The sequence below is a fragment of the Mastigoproctus giganteus genome, chromosome 3 (genome assembly GCF_048544385.1).
Source record: "Mastigoproctus giganteus isolate SK-2022 chromosome 3, ASM4854438v1, whole genome shotgun sequence".
Taxonomy (NCBI): domain Eukaryota; kingdom Metazoa; phylum Arthropoda; class Arachnida; order Uropygi; family Thelyphonidae; genus Mastigoproctus; species Mastigoproctus giganteus.
The window spans coordinates 251,929,893-251,953,040 of NC_143577.1; the positions used below are offsets into that span (position 1 = coordinate 251,929,893).

At 38.1% G+C, this 23,148-nt stretch overlaps 1 protein-coding gene across 1 annotated transcript in view; it reads left to right on the forward strand.

The window, feature by feature from the left end:
• The first annotated feature begins 5,374 nt into the window (after positions 1 to 5,374).
• The window catches only part of LOC150089034 (mRNA export factor GLE1-like), a 31,677-nt gene continuing 13,903 nt past the window's right edge, over positions 5,375 to 23,148 (forward strand). Inside the window, exon 1 of the mRNA XM_090370391.1 lies at positions 5,375 to 5,477. Coding sequence (XP_090226517.1) covers positions 5,375 to 5,477 — 103 coding nt within the window. The remainder of the gene's footprint in view (positions 5,478 to 23,148) is intronic.

Below are 23,148 nucleotides of genomic sequence, written 5' to 3' on the forward strand. Positions count from 1 at the left end.
GTCGCATTTCGGTGTGGAGGATCTAAAGCTCCAACGGACCTTTCTACAGCATCCCCAGATGCTCAAAAGGATTTGTGAACAGGGACGCCATTCCATACTGGTAAAATCTGAAGAATGCTCTAGTCATCACAGCTCTGTGGGGAGATGTGTTATCCCACTGGAAGAGTCCATTTATCTGTGGATGCAAGATAAACATGAAGGGATGCAGATGGTCTGCAAGGATGGACACGTAACCTGCACATTCAGAGATGCGGTTAAACATACCAGAGGTTCCAACATCTGTCCATTCAACACCCCAGACCATTACCGACTGTCCACCTCCCTGAACAGTTCCGTGTTGATATGGCGGGTGCATAGCTTTGTGCGTTTCCCCCCACCCCCACATCTGCTTGAAAAAAGTGGAAATGGGACTCATCAGACCAGGGGACCTGTCTCCAACTACCCAAGGTCCAGTGAAGCGTACAGTCCTCTGTCGTGGTGTTAGCAATGGGACAGGTGGGTCAGCGGTTCCCATCGCCTATTGCAGCTAATGATGGTTTTGGTGATGTTTCTGGCACCTCCCTCTGTGAAATCAATGGTGATTTGTGCTACTGTTGCTCTCCAATTCACTGAAACATTGCCAGACAGCCAACTTCAACAACCACCTCTCTTTGCCCACAGCACTCCACAATGAGATGTTATTCTGGAAATACCATGAACGGGGATAGTGCAAGTTCTGTACCACCGCGTTAGTGACCCATGAATTGGATATACACTATCAACCCCCTTTTAAAGTCGCTTAACACAAGACGTTTATCCATACTGACATTGAATTACCGTTTACCTAATTTCAGTGATGCCATGCACCTATATACATGCCAAGTGTGGGTTCGTCCACTAGCGATAGGCGTGAAAGTGCCACGTTGGCCAGGAATCAGGTATCTCATTAGTTAGGGTTAAATTTGAAAGTGTCTATAGTTCTGTCCAGACACCATAGGAGGGAGTATATGTTCAGAGGTAGAGTAACTAAGAGAAAGAACAGTTGCATGTACACCAATGCTAGAAGTAGAGTAAATAAATTTGATGGATTTGAAGTGCTGATCAAGGCATCAAAGGCATATATCAGAGACATGGTGTCACACAGATATAAGCAATGCAGAATTGGAATTTGGTGATTACAATGTGCTCTCACCAAAAATATTTACAACTTTATGCGATGAAAGACGATGCGTATTATTCTTTGTTGCTTCAAATAGATTCATTTGTTAATAGAAATTTGGTGGAAACTGTATATTCAAACAGGGTGTCCATACACTTCAGAAGGTGCTACTTGGTTTGATTTCGTGGGAAAAAGGATAGACAGGGTAGGAAAGGAGGATGGGGTATGCTGTTAATTAAGAAACAAAATCTAAGGAAATGCATCCAGTTGACACGGGTTTAGAGTACAATGCTCCGTTTGTTTGGTGTGACATACATTGGGAAAGGGAAAATGAGAATTCGAGTCTGTTATAGGCCTAATGAGTCTGAGTATAATGAGCAATTGTGCAGAGAAATAAGAGTAGGCCAGAAATCAGAGTGTCTTATAATGGGGATTTTAATTTTCCAGAGATTGACTGGAATTTGTGGGTTGGTCAATAACACATTAGCAAGGCTCTTGTGGATTTTTGGATGATTGTTTTCTCTAGCGACATGTTGTTATTATTATTATTATTATCTGTTTATTTCCATAAGGAAACCACCCCGGGACGGCAATGTGCCAGGAGGGTGCTAAGTACATATCAGGGTACGAGATACTACGTGCAGTGGGTTACATGTACTGAACACGTAGTCTCGTCCCGAAATATTATATATACATGTTATGTTTAATATATACGGTATTTACACATTAATGATTCTGTACATACATTATACAGCTCATATATTTACAATTCACTAATAATTCCACATATAACTTACATATTAACATAACTGTTACAGAAGGTATATTTTTACAGTCAACAGATTATTATTGTTCTTAAAGCAGAAAGCTTCACTTTTATTCACAATTCTTTGGTACTTTGCAGCCGATTCATATTTCGGTAAGTCTGTACGAATCCTGGAAGATCTCTTTCCGGTATGTTGCATCCTCACACAGTTTTTCGGCATCTATCTGTAGTGAGTTAAATATTCTCGCTGCATTTGATGGGAAGAATCTTTGCAGGCTACTAAGATTGTTCAGGACTGAACGCAGTGGATTATTTAATTCTCCGCAACGTCTAGCAGTGGCACGCGGTTTAACTAGAATATTATCCAGGACTGGAGCATCCACTCTGCCTGTGAGCATTTGTGCGAGAGTGTGTATGTTCCTGTTAATTGTCCGCTGCATCCAGGGTGTGATGTTAAGGTTTGAGTAGAGAATGGCCCTTGAGATAGTAAAAGGGTGGCCAGCAACTCTGTTAAGCCATCGCAAGAACCAGTACTCGATCCCAAGGACGGACTTATAATGTGAATCTGGAGCTGTTCGAGAAGCAACTACAGGGAGTAATACTCTTGATCTAATTATCAGTACTGATTCTTCATGCATGAAGAATCTGCAGATAAATGAACCACTAGGTGGCAGTGATCACAGCATACTAATGTCGGATTTACTTAAAGATGTAACTACCATCAAGAGTAAAAGGATGAGTTTTTTGTTCCATAAAGATAACTACAGTGGACTGAGTTAGTTTGTAAATTCTATACAGTGGGATCAACGGATGATGTTGCGAACGGTGAATTAGAAATGGAAGCCTTCAGGAACTTAACCTTGGAGGCTACTAGGCTTTTCATCTCAACTAAGAAATACTATTCAAGGTTCGGGCCTAAATGAGGTCAGATGAATTAATGAGGCTCTTGGAAGAGAAGAAAAACGCTTGGGATATATATAAATTATCAGACGGCACAGAACCCTATGGCAGACATAAGCTAGTCTGTAATCAAGTCAGAAAGGAGGTTAGGCAGAATACGAGAATTCTTTGACAAAGAAAAACAGAAAATAGTTCTTTACTTATGTAAATTCTGAAAGGAATGGGATGAATCAGATTGGTCCACTTGACATAGATGGTTCGACTATTGATGATCTTGCTCAAGTAGCTGATAAACTGAATGAATACTTTGCATCATTCACCCATGAGATTAATATAGATGCAAAATACTCCTACATTCATGGAGTGGAATGCCAGACCCTCCTACATTCATGGAGTGGAATGACAGAAGTTTATTAAACTGTAACCGGGAGCAAAGTAATTTTGTAATAACAGCCAAGTGCAGGAGAAATTGTTCCAGTTAAACATAAAAAAGGCACCTGGGGTGGACGGAATCCATCAAGTTGTACTGAAGAAGGCAGAGAGGAAAGTTAGTAAACCATTAGCCATAATTAGAGACCATCCTTAGATTCAGGGCAGGTCCCCATGGACCGAAGATGTGCAAATGTGTTTTCTCCAAATCACAAAGGGTGTTCAAAAGGCATATTACATGCTTCTTTAGTTTGTTTGTTATTTTCTTTCTTACATTTAGATTGTATAGAAATTCACAAAGGCACACTTCTCTACAGAAGATGCCCTTGTGGGTTCGTTGACTTTATTTTAGTTCACTGTAAATGGTGATATTCCTCTTTGATTGTTGTTAATGATCAATGGCGGATTGTTGTGGTTTTAATCATTTTGGTTGCGCATTTCTTTCACACATATTTTAACTAATGTTTAAATGAAAAAAATGACACAACTACCATCCCTCCCAAATCTAACATTAATACAAAAATCTCGATAATATGTATTCTACTTCAGATTCACTTAGTTGGCATAGATATTTTATATGTTGAGATATTCGCATCATTAAATTATAGTTTTATTCAGTAACGGTAATAAAGATGAGTGTAAAAATTTAAAATGAAACAATTATTTTTTTTGAGACCTGAGATTTGAGGCCCCCTCGATTTAAGATGCCCCAGGCGTGCCCCTGTGCGGAAATCCGCCACTGTTAAGGATTTTTCTTTCAGCACAGTGTCGCACATTCCCACTACTGGATGTGGGTGTCAGCATTCACGTTTAATTTTTCCTTCATTAATCTACTCTAATTTTTAATTTCTTCGGGGAACTTGGGACAGAGGTAGCGACATTGTGCCTTGGATTGAGTGACCCTAATTGCGTGTGGTGTCATTGTGTTGGTTTTACTGACAATCTTCAAGACAAACATGTGTATCCTCTTTAATTAATTTAAAAGTTGCCTTAACCCAAATGCTATATTTTATTTCCATTCATATCCGTACACATTCCTGTAGCGGAATATTCTCAACCAGCTTTTTATAAAAGTCAGGTGATAGGTTCCTCCACTAGATCTTTAACGCAGCTACTAGTTCGGTCCTTTTCTTTGGGCGATTTCGATGTGCACGTACGCGTCGGTCTGATACATTCCAATACATTGAACAGCATTCACGGTCTTTTCGATAACGACTAATGGGTCTATGCCAAACCATAAAAAGCAGTCCCATACCATGACACTGCCTCCACCAAACTTAATTGTTGGGAGGATACAATTAAGAAGGAACTGTTCTCCTGGAATTCGCCACACAGTGCTAGTCTCGACTCGTCTGTCCATAGAACTGTTTTCCAATGCTCTACATTCCAGTATTCCGCTCCTTACACCATGTTAATCGGCGTGCAGCAATTATTGAAGTGATCAATGGCGTGTGAGCAGCTGCACTACCATTGTAACCAATGTCATGGAGTATCCTTCGTATTGTACTAGTGCTGACATTAGACCCAATACTCTCAGAGGGTTTGTGTGACTTGAGACAAGGGCAAATTACGATTTGGTGCACAGTTCTTTGCAGAACTTTATCTCTTTCTATAAGTTTTCAGTTTACCAGGCCGCTAATTTTGTCAGATTCAGTCCCATTCCTCCCCCTTTTGTATATGACGTCACTAGCCATTTACGTACTAGACCCCCAGAGTGACCGATGTCTGGTACAGAACTCTTGCTTATGTGACATCCAACAATCATTCCATGTTGGAAGTCTGTTAATTCTGTTGAACGCGTCATCTTGCATGCCGACTTTTGCAGTTCTTCTGTTCGAAGCCCAGTGTGCATATTTAAAGCAGATTTTGTTGCGTTTGCACGCATAGAAACTGTTTCCCCATTCATGGAGGGGTGTCTGGATTTAATGCAAAGGCAGTTTATATATTCTACATAGTACACTTAGTTCATTAAAAGCTAAATTCTTCACTTCTGAACACACATTATGTGGTTGTGCAATTAAATTCTAAACACAGATATATAAATTTTTAATTATATTTTATGCAAAAATATTCATTTTTTTTTAACAGAAAAAGTCTAACAGGACGATTTCAGAAGACATTGAAAGATATAAATTGCAATCATGAATTGTTGCAAAACACCCTTCCTGACCATCAGAAAATCTAATAAAGAAGAAAATTCAGAAGTACCGGATGTCATGGATCTTGATCAGGAAATTGTTGAAGGTAATTAAAAATATTAATAACTAGCTGAAGTAACCCGGCAAACCGACACGATAAGATTTAAAGTACTACCATGTAATTTTTATGCATATTTTTAAATTAGTAATAAAGGATTTTGGGTCTTGCCTCACAAACCCCCACAAATTCACTATGCCATTCCCGGAAGATCCACAGTCACCAATTTAACTTCCATAACCAGCACCATTCTCGGTGCACTAGAAACCAAAGCAGAACTTGCTGTTACGTATGTCGACCTGGAAGCTGCCTTCGACTCAATCAGCATTCCCTCACTCGTTCACCTCCTAGAAAATTACTTTCATATAAAAGGTGACTTGTTGTGGTTTATCACAACCCTCGACTCAATCAGCATTCCCTCACTCGTTCACCTCCTAGAAAATTACTTTCATATAAAAGGTGACTTGTTGTGGTTTATCCCAACCCTGCTATCAGACAGAATCATTGTGCTTACAGCGGATCAAGATATAATCTCAAGGAAAATCACTGCAGGAGTTCCCCAAGGCGGAGTCCTCTCCGGAGCATTATTTACTGCAATCATTATTCCGTTTGTTCAAGAGAGAGAAGACATAATTTGCTATGCTGACGACATTAAGTTACACACCCAGATTAACCCGGGGGAACATATCTCAAAAATTAATGAAAAGATCAATCGAAAGTTACACGACTTAGAATCCTATCTCTATCAATTTGGACTACTTATTAATCCTGCAAAATCAGCCCAAATTGTCTTTTCGTTGAAGCACCAACCCACTGAAGTCCAAGTTTCTCTAAATGGCATTCTCCTTCCAGTGGTAAATACACATACAGACCTGGGAGTAGTTTTCGATTGCAAACTGACCTTCAAGCCCCACATTGACAAGCTCATAAAATTCTGCAAAATGCGGTGGATTAGCAAACAACAACTACTTCACGTTAAGGATCTGGATGTGACTCGGCGGTACGTATACACCTCTGTATGCTCCGCCGTGTTATACGCCTCAGAAATATGGGCATCTGCAGCCCCCACGAATATCAAGCGCGTGTACTCCTCCGAATACTGGCTCCTTCGTTGGGTCACACAAACATCATCGTCCACCCCAGCAAAGAACAACTGCGATGGCAACCGCACTGGACTTTGCCCGACTGCCAAATCTTATAATGGAAAGACGCCTCATCCTAACTGTCAAAATGACCACTGGAATAATCTCGGAGCCAAACATATGGGAACTGTGCAGCTGGAGGATCCCTCAACCCGGACTAAGATCAGCTCCAACACTTATAGCCAACCATAACAGACTAGCCCTTAGCGACCGCTTTCTCCCCAAGCAGATGCTTATCACAGTCCAAGCAATCGAAGGCGACCTCTACAAATTTGTCAAGGACCGCAAATACCGGAGGGAGATTCTTGATGACCTACACTCAACCAGGCAAACTGCACAGTAATGTCGCAGTATAATAAATTTAAATAGATATCTGTATAATATTGTATATAATGTCAAAAATACTGTATAACATTTTTATGAATATTGTGAATAATTTAAGTGAAACGTATTATATTGTTGGCCCTGGGGGATGAACCCGAACTTCGATGTGGGCCCCGTCCTCAAGGCCTTTGGACACCAGCCAATGTGAGGCCCCTGGCATTCCTGCCGTGAAGGGTAAATTGTATACATCCTTTGTACACAATAAAGATTACTTCTTCGTCTTATAGAAAATGTTTTCGTGTGGGGCCTGTTTTGCTGGAAGGACCTTGGAGCTTTGGTGCATGTGGAACAAATATCAGTGGTCTCCGCTATCATCAACTGCTTGCTGACTGTGTACACCCCGCTATGTTACTCTTTCCGGAATGGCGTTGGTGTCTTCCAAGATGACAATGCGCAGAGCCATTGGGTTCTTGTGCAAGAATGGTTTCAGGAACACAGTTCTCACTTCCAGCATATCAATGAATTGTGTGCAATAACACAGTGGTATCATCACCTTCCTCCCCACACGGGGTGGAAAAGACCCGGGTTCGAATCCCGTCGATGACTCGAGGAAATTTAATGGGCTTTTCTCAATCCTTTCCTGAGTTAATCGGGTTCGGGCGTAGATAACAAGGTTTTCCTCCCAAGAAACTGGGTAAGGTTTTTTCGTCCAGCAAAACATGCAAGTCGTACATAGAACATTCGCAATTTACAGACCCAAATACGGGTTAATGTATTGAATTGCGGGCAACCCTAAAATAATAATTTGATTTTTTTTTTAATACCGATACACTAAAGGACCTTGTAGATTACGTTGGCTCTTCAAATAGTAAATACGTATTAGTTATTTATATAGACTTTGAAGGAGCTTTTGATAGTGCCTGGCACGAAAGCATACTTTATTCTTTGCGCTTAAGAAAATGTCCTCAATTGTTATATAAATGTCTGTCAAATTATTTGCATGGCAGGATGTGAGCATTTGGTGTACTCAAAGAATATTTCCAGAGGTTGTCCCCTGGATTCTGTTTTGGGGCCAACCTTCTGGAACATAGTATTGAATTTATGGTTACAAAACACAGATATGCAATGCCATAAAACTGAATATGCAGATAATTTGGTGCTAGGTTTTGATGGTATATGAAAACGGGATTACTTTATTTATTTATATTTATTTTTATTTTTTTTGTTATTGGCGCATCGACTTCTGTGGCCATAATACACATCCCAAGGTTTTTGCATTTTACTGTGATACAAGACCGAAGCGCCATTCGAACCCGCGACCTTTTGGTTTTCATATCAACTCTCCAAGGGACGGGAGGCTAACCACCTGAACTTCACCGTGGACCCTGAAACTGACCACAAAGTGGAACGCATGGGTCTCCTCACACATCTCAACCAGAGCTGGCAAAACCGCTGGCAGACATCAACCAAAGGTGAAATCACTAGAAAATGTATTCCTTATATCGAACTGGCGTACCCAAACTATCCGCCTTGGCTTTCTCCTGGACTTCTCGCCACCTGCTGTTGACTGGCCATGGCGCCATAAGAGAAACTCCATGGATTTTCTCTTCTGGATTGAGTGAAACCCCCCCCCCTATGCCACTGCGGTCTACGCCAGACATGGGGGCACTTGATGTACGACTTCCCACTGTACGGGGATCTCTGCTGCCGATTTATAACCACCATCCAAAGAATGCTACGAGACCAGTAATATCTGATACTAACTGAAAAAGATACTTATAGTGCCTTCACTCAATATGCGCAAGAACTCTTCACAAGAAGGCGGACTCTCCCGCATCCACCACCACAACAGCAACAACCATGAAATGAATAACCTATGACAGCAAACAATACAAACCAACAACGAACTATCTCAGAAAAAAAAAAAACATGATAAGAGGATCACACGAACCCGACCTAACCCACGAAAAGTGCACACCCGATGTGTGGATCCCGCCGAACGGGACGTAGCCTCATGAGTGAATTTCTATTCAGCTGAATTCCAACCAGCCCAATGAGACCGCAGAGATTTCTGCATATGCCAGCCATAATGGCAATTGCTGCCGACGCTCTTACTGGACCCATCTTTCTTTTTGGTCTTTCCTTAGTCTTTCAATCTAGCGATCAACCCACGTAAAGGTAATTTTTTTTTTTTTTTTTTTTTTGGTCCTAGCCACTGAAATCTCAGGAAACTAGGTGGCAGGACCTGCCAGAGTAAACAACTACTGGGTACTTGGTCTACCTAAACGGGGCGAAGTGTGGGCAATGTTGGGCCTCAGCAGGGGTGTGGTGGCTAAATGGCCAAAAGAACAACGGTACACGGACATCACACACCTCAAGATCCATATACTTTTAAATCTCTGGCCTTTACAGTGAACTGTATCACGAAACAATGTAAGCTACGCGAAGATGGGTGAAACCTCTGGTGCCGTTTGACCCTAAACACACTTTACCTTTGGGTTGCTAGGCTCGCACATTGCTCACCTGGCTAGCCCAGTGGGCCGGTATTCAAAGATTAAGGCAGCTATTGTAATGGATAAACTGGTATCTTGTGCATCAGATCATGTTAAAGATATCTGTTAGAAATGTTATGAAAAGGTTGATTCGATGTGCGAAGGCTTCCGAGGGTATTAATTGAAGGGAAACAAATCCCTATGATTAAGACAACAAGACATCTCGGGATATTAATTGACAGTAAGTTGACTTTTATGCAGCATTTAGGTGAAAAAATTAAACTTTTCCTCGTCTAGGATTAGGAATGGGGCCTGAGTAACGAGACCCTTACTCAAGTAGAAAGGAATGTGGCAGGAGTAAGAAGACTTATATTATACTATAAGGCAGTATATCTGCCTAACATTGTGTGTGGAGTTAATGTTTGGTACTCAAGATTACTCACCGTGAAATTCAGATAGAAAGTATTGTCTATACAAAGGAAAATGATACTATTTTGGTTTAAAATGTGTAGAACTGTTTCCACTAATGCTGCTCAGGTTATATCTGGTTATATGCCTCCAGATCTGTATGCTGCTTACAGAGTTTTTTGTTACTATTTTAGAAAGGGTTGAATTTATGGGTATTTACATATGATAATTTACATATAAGTAAGTCTAAGGCTAAGAAATTGATAATGACTGCTTTCATGGGTCAGTGGCAGGCCAGATGATTCAGTAGTGAGACTGATCAGGTTTCTCGTTTGTTTCTTCCAGATGTTAACTCTGTCTGTGATAAGAAAAAAAAAAAAGACAGACAGCTGATTGTTCCCAGAAATGGAAACTTCGTATTTTATGACAGGACCTGGATCTTTTAATCATAAGCTGATTTTATTTTGTGTTAAAGCCCTACCCGTTTTGCTTTTGTGCGTTTGTTGAAACCTGGGATCATGTACTGTATGATTGCATAATTTATGTGCAGTACAGACAAAATTAAAGAAACACTACTGCCGAGTTAGGTCATGGAAATGAAAAATGATACCTCGCAAATAGAAGATATTTTAATGGCTTGCAACATTTTTGCAGGATTGGTCTTTAATACGCGGAGACAGATGTCTTTCCTTGTAATGTCAACTTCTGGTCTTGTTGAGCAGTAAAATGAGAAGGGAAAAAATTATTTTTCTATTAATTTTATTTTTGTTTATTTTTTTTTTTTTTTGCTGGCCTCTAGTTTCAGGGTAACTGTAGGCGTGATATTAGTTCGGATTTATATTCCAGGGGATATGACTTTTTTATTTATATATTTCGTTTTTTATTATTATTATTTACTATTTATTTATTTTTTTTTCTGGCTTTCAATTGCAAACTGACTAATATGTACAGATTGCAATTGATGACCGGGATTGCTGGCATCTGATTTTACTATCGTGTGTGGTCGACCCGGGAGCGGGATTTTCTTGTGCTACGTTAGCACTGACATAAGAGTAGACCCAGGTTCAGCACCTTGTGCTAGGGCGAGCATCGAGTGGTATTTGCCCATGCTGGTGGCTGCTACTTGATGGCAGAGAGGCCTGGTAAATATACAGGGCAGATGTGATTAAGAGGATTTTTTTTTTCTCTACATGACAATTAATCCTGGTGTCACTGTGAGACAGGTATATATGCATATCGATTGGCTTCCGAACTCAATTCCATAGAGCACTTATGGGACAATATGGAAAGGCATATCAGGCGTCTGGGTACACCAATCACTCCTCCATACCTAAATTGAGGCATTACAGAGCTTATACCTTCCGAACGTTTCCGACATCTTGTAGAATCAATGCCACGTCAGACAGCTGCTCTACTGAGGGCAAAAGAAGGATCTACGAAATATTAGTTGATTACTCGGTGTATAATAATTTTATTCTTCATACAGGGTGCCCCAAAAGTACAGGACATAAGTTCAAGAATGGGTTCCTCATATGTAGAAAATGAAAATAATTTATATCAACGCAGTTCCGGAAATGCTTGGTTTCCGAGTTTTGAATTTCTGTCTATGACACTTAACTGTTTAGATCACCTTATAATAATTGTTCAAAATGTCCACCTTCTGCTTGAATACAGGCCTCACATCGCCGTCTCATGGACTCGCGAAAACGATGCCAATCTCCTGTTTCATATTGTCTCACAACCTGCCACAATTGCCTGTGGGTTTTCCTCAACCCATATACAGGCTGATTGTGAAAGTTTTGGATTCCGTCTCGTGTGAACTGTGCTTCATCTGTGAATATCACTAAGGCAGGAAAGTGAGGAGTTGTACCACACTGCTGCAACAACCACGGGCAGAACATTACTCGCGCAGGGTAATCTGCTCGTGACAAGGTCTGTACCCGTTGCAGATGGAAAGGATACAGTTAGTGTTTTTCGCAACACTCCAAATATTCGAACATTGAACAGCCTGTTGCATTGCTATTCACCGTGTGCTGATTCCAGGAGTGGCACGCACAACATCCAAAATCTCCTCCTCCACTTCCGGAGTCGAAGATCTTAGTCGTCCTCTATCGGCAGGACGAGGTTTAAATGTCCCATGTTCACAAATGCGGCGATAGATACCTTCAAACGTTTTGCTGTTTGGACATCTTCGTTCTGGGAACCATTCTTGGTACAAATCACGAGCTTCCAGAGCATTGCCTTTCGTCAAACCGTACATAAAATGCATATCCGCTTGCTCCTGAGTAGTAGTGGGGTCACTTTGAACAGAATTGCACAGCGGGTAGTCTGGCGACTTCTCCTTCTCCCTCCCTCCCCCACCCCAAAACACTTTGAACACAATTGCACAGCGGGTGGTCCGTCTACCCAACCCCGCCACTAGGTGGCGCTGTCATCGAAACACTTTGAACGGAATTCCACAGCGGGTGGTCTGTCGACCCACCCCCGAAACACTTTGAAACGATTTTGGTTGCGACGGTCGCCGCTAGGTGGCACTGCCATAGAAACACTTAAGCTAGCTGACCAAGGGCAGTATTCCAAACACCCCCCGCACACAAGATGTTGAATCTTTGATTGTGATCACATCACCAATCACGTGAATCCTTCCCGTGATAATGTTATTTTTAGGCAATAAATTAATTATTTTGAATTGTTTTTACTTTAAAGTATTCATGAAGAAATCAATGGTATTTTGTGATTTGAAAGTGATTTTCAATATAATTTTTAATGAAGACCAAGTTTAACGGATGACCTTTTTCTTTGGAATACTGAACTACAGTTGCTTTCGAATAGATTTGAATAAATTTGTACATGAACATCCTCGTGAATATTGTTTGCCGTACAACGAACAGTCAAACACAATCATGGCAAGATTTCACTGGTTCTCTTTATTTCGAACACAGTTATAATTTGATTAGTGTTATTACTTGAATGCAATTAATGTGTTTTTTCATAATTATAAAGTTCGAAATTAATTTAAAATGCTTGAAGTTTAAGGGGAAATTTAAAAAGTTAAAAGGAATTTACCACAGGTTGTGTGAAAATTACAAGGTAAACATCGTAACTCCCAAGCTGTATAACATTCTTACTATTCTGGTTAAAATTCGAAAATCTTCATTGCAGACACGGTTTAAACGAGCTTTTATCGGAATTCTAAAGAGACCGCACGGGTCTTTACTAATAATAAAATCTCAATTCAGATTGCATACTGTTATGAGAACAATCCATTTTTTGTTTTCCCGTATGAAGTTTTCAATAAAGTTCCAGAAAGTGTTCAGCATTTACAGTATGGAAAAAATTGAGCTCCACAAAAATAGACCGGTGATGCTAAGTTTAAGTACTTAGCAATTAAGTTTAACTTATTTACATAGTTTTCCACTCACCTAGTTTTATTAGAGTTCACATTTTGTCTTTCCAGTGAGCGAAATTTTTACACACACGCAGCTGAACGAGAATGGTTTGAATTTGAAATTGTATGTTACCCATAGCCACAATCCTTGACACGTTGTCTTCCTTTCGCTGCGAATATTTTATCAATTCTGGAGATTTCTTCACCACTTTGATAACTACAACACAAGAATCTGAATGGAGGGTTGAATATTCACCAAACCAACACGAGCAATCCATTTGAAGATACAGAAATTGTAATGACACCAACCCCACGGCTAAAGGCAACTGAAATGCTATAATTTTCACGTGGGAGTTTAACCAATCATAAACCAGCTTTGTACGATAACAAGCAAAAAATTAAGTGATATCCACAATATTTTTTCAAAAAATGTTTCCAACATTTGTGCGAAACGTAATCTGTATACTGATATGTCCATAAGCCTGGAAAACGCTAAATAGGTAGAACTCTGAGAAAAACCCCCAAAAGAGCAGTGCCATAAACCTCCGTTTATGTAATAATCCTTTGGTTTAATTCCAGGAACACAATTCCCAATCAAACAACATTTTTTTACATAATTGTAACATGTCTCTGTAGCCAATAGAAAATAATTTCATGTCTATATGAACGCAATAATATTTATTGTGATCCAGCGATTGTGTTTTTCCCAAAACACTAAGACGTTAGTATGAACTTATTTTCTCTCTCAATAATAGTACTAAGACACAGATAAAATTCGCAAAAGAATAAAAACTTATTTCTCTATCAATAATAATGTTAAGGAACCACAAAGACACAGATAAAAGTTACAAAAGAATATTCTATTTTATTCTTGAAAAAACTAAAGAAAGATACAAAATACTTACAACTAAAGATTCCCTAACCTAAATAAATTAAGCTACTGTAACCACCATCTGTTGTTAAAGCATCGTTACTCCGATCGTGCCAGATGATGGGCACGGTGTAAGCACCGGACGTGGAAAAACCGCTTTCGTCAAATGCATAGGGATTCCGAGGACCACCAACATTTACATTGTCTTCTTCTCCTTCATATTCCCTGACAATAATTATGTCCGGTGAATGAACCTCACGATCAACGCATGCCGATCCTATTAACACTCCCGATGCCAACCGTGAGGAGTTGGATGCGGATATATCACCATCGAATGAAAGATGCAAACTTGCAGAGGTTCAATTTTCATGGACATTTCCCATGAACAGAGGCTGTCATCCAGCGATAAAGATGAATTGGTGTAATCAATACAGGACAGCCCCGTACTAATGGGAGTTGAGCTCCGTGTTTTTGGAAAATATGTCGAGGCGTTCCAGTCAAAGGTCTCACAACAGTCAGCAACTTCCAAAAGGTCTACGTCGTTGCAGGAAACCCACGGGTCACCACACTCTGAACTTTTATCATAACAGACACCTGACCCTGAACACATGCACAAACTGTAGCTGCACAACTTTGTAAGGAGGGAAAAAACGTGAGAGTAGCATGAAGAAATAAACACAAAACTAGCCCTTTTAAACTCAAGCAGGTTCAAATGTTAACCCAATACAACCAATCAGATTGGTAGGGAAAACTGAAAATTTAACCAATGAGATGCGTTCATGAACGTGAGTACGCGCCTGCGTGTACGTACTGGAATCATCGCATATAATACTGTTGCTAAAAACAACTTATTAGTTAACGTGCTCCTTTTTACCTAATTGTTTAACACATTTTGTTGGATCTGTGAACTGCAAAGATTTAGAACATATTTTTCTGATATAATTATAAAACGTTCATAAATGAACGTTCTGTTATGGTAATAGAAATGAGAAAATACAGATATATATATACACCTAAAAATTAACAGATTTTCTAATTTTCACAACCTATTTATAGGTGTGAAATGTATATTTTAGCCGTTAGGGGATAGCACAGCTTGGAACTTCAAAGTTTACGAATGATAGCCTTTGTTTGTCCATAAGATCTTCACTGAAAATGGGAAAGTTTGAGAAAATCACATGTCACCTGTAGATATTTTGCGTGTCCAACCGGAAAATTTGCCCCGTTATATTCTTTTCAATTGCTAGAATTTGTACAAAATCGAACTTTTTGTGGCAGTTTCGCTTTCGAGATTGAGAAATTATCCTTAAACGATTTCGCCCACCTTTCAATCCAATCCTCCGGTTTTTTTATGCATCCCAACTCAAAAAATTACGCAAAACCACTGTAAAACGGTCCGCAACCGACTCGTTGGAATTATTGAAATTATGAAAAATAAATATCGTAAAGATACATTGACTGGTAGCTTAAAATCAACACTTGTTGACAAGCTGATGGAGGGGAAAAAATAACATTCAATCTCAGCAACTGCGAATGGATCCAAAACAGTTAAAAGCTGAGATTTTAAATAAATTTTCAGTTATCCATCAACACTTTGTAACCTTTTCAAAACAAACATGAAAAAATCAACTTAAAAAGTCTTAATTTTAAGCATTTTCCGTGTACTATAAGATAAATTTGAACCTGAACAGCTCATTCAAATCATAAAAAACATCCCCGAATAGCGTAAAACTCAAACAAATACACCCAAACCTCGGAAAATCTAAGAAAAAATATGTAAAAAATCTTAATGTTTTTCAACATTTATTTAAGATTGAGACCCCCCTCATCCACACAAGAGGATTACGGAGTCCCAGCAGATTAAAGCCCCATAATTCAAAAATATATAGAGCGTCATCACCAACTCAAGGGGCTTAATAATTATTATAACGTTCTTAGGTTTTTTCTCAGAATTCCAATAAGCTTACACATTAACATGAAAAAACAACAGAAACTGTGTACAAGTAATTAATGGACCCTTAAAAATTAGAGAAAATGATCAGAGAGAGAGAGAGAGAGAGAGAGAGAGAGAGAGAGAGAGAAAACAATCGGCATTTTCCCCACATATACCCAAGGAATGTGTTTGTGAGATTTTTAATTAAAATTTGCTTACACATCACAACATTTTTGTGCTGTCAAAACATGAAATTCATTCACCACAGTAAAAATCAGGGTGGAAACACACAAAACACTGTCAAGAGACAGAAATATAAGAAAATTAAGTAAAAATATCTTAAATAATACAGGTTCAACATTTATGCAACCCTCAGACCCCAGCCACAACTTCACAGGTTCTTAACAACCCCCCCCCCCATCAAAACGATTATGGTGTTAAGACGCACCTAAGGTTAAAAAAATATTAACCGTTATCATTGAAATAATCACATTTTAGATCTTTTGTGTTTCCAGGAATTCCATCATCCCTCAAAATTTCAGAAATTACACATTTGGAATCAAGGGAACATATTAGAATTAGTGAAAAATAATAGGGTTTTTTCAAATAAAAAAGCGTTTTTGTCTTATTTACAATCAAAAGTTGAAAATTTGCATGTGTGAGACATATAGACAAATAACTTTGCTGGTTTTTACCTTGCAAAAGAGTAAAAAGATGATATTTATTTAAAGTGCATGTTACAATAAGAAAAACCAGCAGTGTGTTACAATAGGAAAACTCACCACAATTTTCCAGAAACATAAGTAATTTTGAATCTCAAAGCAAACAAGAGTTCTGAAACCATGGTAATAGTCCAGTAATAATCACCGCTGTTACAATCATTTCCTTATTGATGTATCAGCAGATACCGTGTTTATTATATAATTCGTCATTTACCAATGCAACGCCTTACTTTATAGTTGAAAAAGAAAATTCGAAGCAAACACATGAAAAATTAAGATAATTTTAACTGGAAACGTGTACATTTGAAGCGTCACCACTTCTAATTTCAGTATTTTGACTGAAAAATAGCCGATGTCTGCAGAAATAGTACCCACACACACACACACACACACTGTGCATGCTAAAAACAAGGAAATAAACATTACATCCATTCACAATGCTTCTTTGCACGAAAACTGAAGAATTTTCATTTTAACCCTGATCACTGTGGGACAACAACAAACCAGGACCACAAAATAGCTCATCGCAAAGAAGCTATTTTATTAAAATAAAATAGGTTCAAATTTATCTTATAGTACACGGAAAATGCTTAAAATTAAGAATTTTAAGTTGATTTTTTCACGTTTGTTTTGAAAAGGTTACAAAGTGTTGATGGATAACTGAAAATTTATTTAAAATCTCAGCTTTTAACTGTTTTGGATCCATTCGCAGTTGCTGAGATTGAATGTTATTTTTTCCCCTCCATCAGCTTGTCAACAAGTGTTGATTTTAAACTACCAGTCAATGTATCTTTACGATATTTATTTTTCATAATTTCAATAATTCCAACGAGTCGGTTGCGGACCGTTTTACAGTCGTTTTGCGTAATTTTTTGAGTTGGGATGCATAAAAAAACTGGAGGGTTGGATTGAAAGGTGGGCGAAATCGTTTAAGGACAATTTCTCTATCTCGAAAGCGAAACTGCCACAAAAAGTTCGATTTCGTACAAATTCTAGCAATTGAAAAGAATATAACGGGGCAAATTTTCCGGTTGGACACGCAAAATATCTAAAGGTGACATGTGATTTTCTCAAACTTTCCCATTTTCAGTGAAGATCTTATGGACAAACAAAGGCTATCTTTCGTAAACTTTGAAGTTCCAAGCTATGCTATCCCCTAACGGCTAAAATATACGTTTCACACCTATAAATAGGTTGTGAAAATTAGAAAATCTGTTAATTTTTAGGTGTATACATCTGTATTTTCTTTTCTATTACCATAATAGAACGTTCATTTATGAAGTTTTAAAATTATATCAGAAAAATATGTTCTAAATCTTTGCAGTTCACAGATCCAACAAAATGTGTGTTAAAAATTTATTTAAAAAGGAGCACGTTAACTAATAAGTTGTTTTTAGCAACAGTATTATATACGATGGTTCCGGTACGTACACGCGGGCGCGTACTCACGTTCATGAACGCATCTCATTGATTAAATTTTCAGCTTTCCCTACCAATCTGATTGGTTGTATTGGGTTAACATTTGAACCTGCTTGAGTTTAAAAGGGCTAGTTTTGTGTTTATTTCTTCATGCTACTCTCACGTTTTTTTCCGTCCTTATAATGTTGTGTAGCTACAGTTTGTGCATGTGTTCAGGATCAGGTGTCTGTTATGATAAAAGTTCAGAGTGTTCTGACCCGTGGGTTTCCTGCAACGACGTAGACCTTTTGGAAGTTGCTGACTGTTGCGAGACCTTTGACAGGAACGCCTCGACATATTTTCCAAAAACACGGAGCTCAACTCCCATTAGTACGGGGCAGTCCTGTATCGATTACACCAATTCATCTCTATCGCTGGATGACAGCCTCTGTTCATGGGAAGTGTCTATGAAATTTTCAACCTCTGCAAGTTTGCATCTTTCATACGATGGTGATATATCCGCATCCAACTCCTCACGGTTGGCATCGGAAGTGTCAATAGGATCGGCATACGTTGATCGTGAGGTTCATTCAGCGGACATAATTATTGTCAGGGAGTATGAAGAAGAAGAAGACAATGTAAATGTTGGTGGTCCTCGGAATCCCTATGCCGTTGACGGGAGCGGTTTTTCCACGTCCCACCGCTTCCACCGTGCCCATCATTTGGCACGATCGGAGTAACGATGTTTTAACAACAAATGGTGGTTAAAGTAGCTTGATTTATTTAGATTAGGAAATCTTTAGTTGTAAGTATTTTGTATCTGTCTAGTTTTTTTAAGAATAAAATAGAATATCCTTTTGTAACTTTTATCTGTGTCTTTGTGGTTCCTTAACATTATTATTGGTAGAGAAATAAGTTTTTATTCTTTGGCGAATTTTATCTGTGTCTTAGTACTATTATTGAGAGAGAAAATAAGTTCATACTAACGTCTTAGTGTTTTGGGAAAAACACAATCGCTGGATCACAACAAATATTATTGCGTTCATATAGACATGCAATTATTTTCTATTGGCTACAGAGACATGTTACAATTATGTAAAACTATGTTGTTTAATTGGGAATTGTGTTCCTGGAATTAAACCAAAGGATTATGATATAAACGGAGGTTTATGGCACTGCTGTTTTGAGGGTTTTTCTCAGAGTTCTATCTATTTTGCGTTTTCCAGGCTTATGGACATATCAGTATACAGATTACGTTTCGCACAAATGTTGGAAACAATTTTTTGAAAAAATTGTGGATATCACTTAATTTTTTGCTTGTTATCGCACAAAGCTGGTTTATGATTCGTTAAACTCCCACGTGAAAATTATAGCATTTCAGTTGCCTTTAGCCGTGGGGTTGGTGTCATTACAATTTCTGTATCTTCAAATGGATTGCTCGTGTAGGTTTTGTGAATTTTTCAACCCTCCATTCAGATTCTTGTGTTGTAGTTATCAAAGTGGAGAAGAAATGTCCAGAATTGATAAAATATTCGCAGCGAAAGGAAGACAACGTGTCAAGGATTGTGGCTCTGGGTAACACACAATTTCAAATGCAAACCATTCTCGTTCAGCTGTGTGTGTGTAAAAATTTCGCTCACTGGAAAGACAAAATGTGAACTCTAATAAAACTAGGTGAGTGGAAAACTATGTAAATAAGTTAAACTTAATTGCTAAGTACTTAAATTTAGCATCACCGGTCTATTTTTGTGGAGCTCGAAAATTTTTCCATACTGTAAATGCTGAACACTTTCTGGAACTATGCTTGAAAACTTCATACGGGGAAACAAAAATGGATTGTTCTCATAACAGCATGCAATCTGAATTGAGATTTTATTATTAGTAAAGACCTGTGCGGTCTCTTTAGAATTCCGATAAAAGCTAGTTTAACCCGTGTCTGTAATGAAGATTTTAGAATTTTAACCAGAATAGTAAAATGTTATACAGCTTGGGAGTTACGATGTTTACCTTGTAATTTTCACACAACCTGTGGTAAATTTATTTTAACTTTTTAAATTTCCCCTTAAACTTCAACCATTTTAAATTACTTTCGAACTTTATAATTATGAAAAAACACATTAATTGCATTCAAGTAATAACACTAATCAAATTATAACTGTTCGAAATAAAGAGAACCAGTGAAATCTTGCCATGATTGTGTTTGACTGTTCGTTGTACGGCAAACAATATTCACGAGGATGTTCATGTACAAATTTATTCAAATCCATTCGAACGCAACTGTAGTTCAGTATTCCAAAGAAAAAGGTCATCCTTTAAAATCTGTCTTCATTAAAAATTATATTGAAAATCACTTTCAAATCACAAAATACCATTGATTTCTTCATGAATACTTTAATTATGTTCAAATAATACCATTGATTTGTTCATGAATACTTTAAAGTAAAAACAATTCAAAATAATTAATTTAATTGCCAAAAAATAACATTATCATGGGAAGGATTCAAGTGATTGGTGATGTGATCACAATCAAAGATTCAACATCTGTGTGCGGGGGTGGGGTGGGTGGAATCTTGCCCTTGGCCAGCTAGCTTAAGTGTTTCTATGGCAGTGCCACCTAGCGGCGACTCTCGCAACCAAAATCGGTTCAAAGTGTTTCGGGGGTGGGTCGACAGACCACCCCCTGTGAAATTCTGTTCAAAGTGACCCCACTACTCTCCTGATTTCAGTATATGATCTGAATAGAAAACCACCAGATTCTGTCAGCACCTTGTGATGAAGAAATCACCTGCAGAAGTTAAGACATTTCGGTTAATAACTCAAAACCTAAGCATTTCCGGAAGAATGTTGATATAAAATATTTTTATTGTCTACATATGATGAACTCATTGCTGAAGTTACACGGCATATGAACTCATTTGCCGTGTATTTTTGAGACTCCCTCTATAGAGGTACTAAAAAAGCATCAATTATAGATTACCGTAAAATTAAAAAGATGCCGTACACATTTTTTATAATAAAATATATAATATAAATTAAAAAAATAAGAAATTTAATTAACTTAAACCCAAATTACGTGGTACCCCTAGAATGTTGTTGTTGCACCGTAAGGTGCTGCGCCACCCCGGACCGCTTTACAGTAAAGTCTAAAGCGGTTTGATCCGCGCCACCCCGGACCGCTTTACAGTAAAGTCTAAAGCGGTTTGATCCGCGCCACCCCGGATCAGACCGCTTTAGAATAAAATCTAAAGCGGTCTGATCAGATCATTTGGGACTCAAAATCGGTTCTCCTCTTCTAATCGACTTCCCAGGAAACAGTGTTCGGGTGTGCCCAATCTTTCATCTTCAGAGAGCGACATAACATCTTATGCAGGGTGGACTTTTGACATGTTAAGCCGAGTACTGTCTTTACGTCTCATTCCCATTCGATTACAGTGGTCTGCATAGACTTTTGTTTTCAATATTCCTGGCTTTTCTTGGTGCATTATTGCTGTTTATTCCAAACCATTTTTAACCTATCACGTACAGCTTTTTACAAACAGTAAGTAATTCGAAGGTCAATTGGGAAGTTACCTACGAGAGGATTGAAATACATTATCTTTTTCTTTTCTCTTTTTATTATTTTTTTCTTTTGACTAGTGCGGCATTACCCTAAAGCTTCCTTGTACCACATGGCCATTATTAAGACTGTACTAATTTAGGTAGTTGAAGGAAAATTAATCAGGATATAAAAGGAAGGAGGAAAAAGTACCAAGGAACATCTACAATAGGAAGGTACATTTACATAATAATGAGAATAATTTGTAACCTGATTGGAACCAATCAAGATACAAAAAAATGGAAGAAACCTACCAAGGAAAATGAAATGTTAACATGAAAGTTGAATACTGCCTGGGTGCTAAAAAAAAAAGCCACGGAATATCGATGCCTGAGAATATTCAAAAAATGCAGGTTTAACCAAGTCTCTTATATGAGAAATCCAGTTTGCAGCCATGTTTGCTTGGGAAAAGGACAGACTTTGGTATTACTTATCGTTTTATCGGTATTTTTAGGTAATATCTGGAAAAATTCAAAATAAACCAAAACTCTTTATCAAATATTTTTCACTCTTATTTTTGTAAAAATACTGAAGTGACAGAGGAAATTGTAAATTTTTCTTTAATAAATTTTCTTAAAACTGCAGAATTACAAAACATAAAAAAAGATGTACAACATGGAAGAATCCAAAAGTCCGACACAGCCCTATATGCATTTCATTGTGAAGACACATGGGATTTCAAATCTAGAATCCTATCTACAGTTAACCAATAAAATAGAAGGAAATTTGAAGAAGCCTACTTCATAAAAAAATATTTCGGAACCCGAGCAATCAACGTAAAACGGGAAAACGAATTCAACCCGCAATATTTCCACCTTTTATATAAGAAAAAATGAAAAACTAAGAAAAGAAAAATAATACAGACACCCGGAAGAGCGGCCCTATATGCCCCACCGCAACCCCCTTCTAAAACCCCAGAACTAGCCTTCACACCTATGTCCAGTGTATGGGAGCAAAGGTCACCCCAGGTTGCCACCTTTCAAGAACCACCGATTCTGGGATAGGTAACTTCGCACCATTCTATTGGCTAATGGACTTAATCCCATATGAATAAATTAAATTAAATCATACCAGCTGGTCATTTATAGCAAGAAGCAGTCTGTCAACAGGTGAGGATTTCAATCTTTATATATTTGAATTAAGTAAATTAATTCTGTTTAATTCTGTTAAGTAAATTAATCTGTTTTGTATTGTAACAGCCATTCAAATTTAAAAGCTTAGAATTAAAATTCACAATTAATTAATAAATTTGTTATTGTAATATCGTCTAATTTTTAAATATTTGCTTTTTTCTAATGTTCAATCCCCATCCGTATGATGTGATGGGAACCTGCACTATGCTGAAAACGTCACATTAATGTACAGTGGTTTTAGGCGATTTCTTAATAAACTATATAATTAATTTCGCATACTATTAAATATAGTAATAAAGTTAATATACCAAAA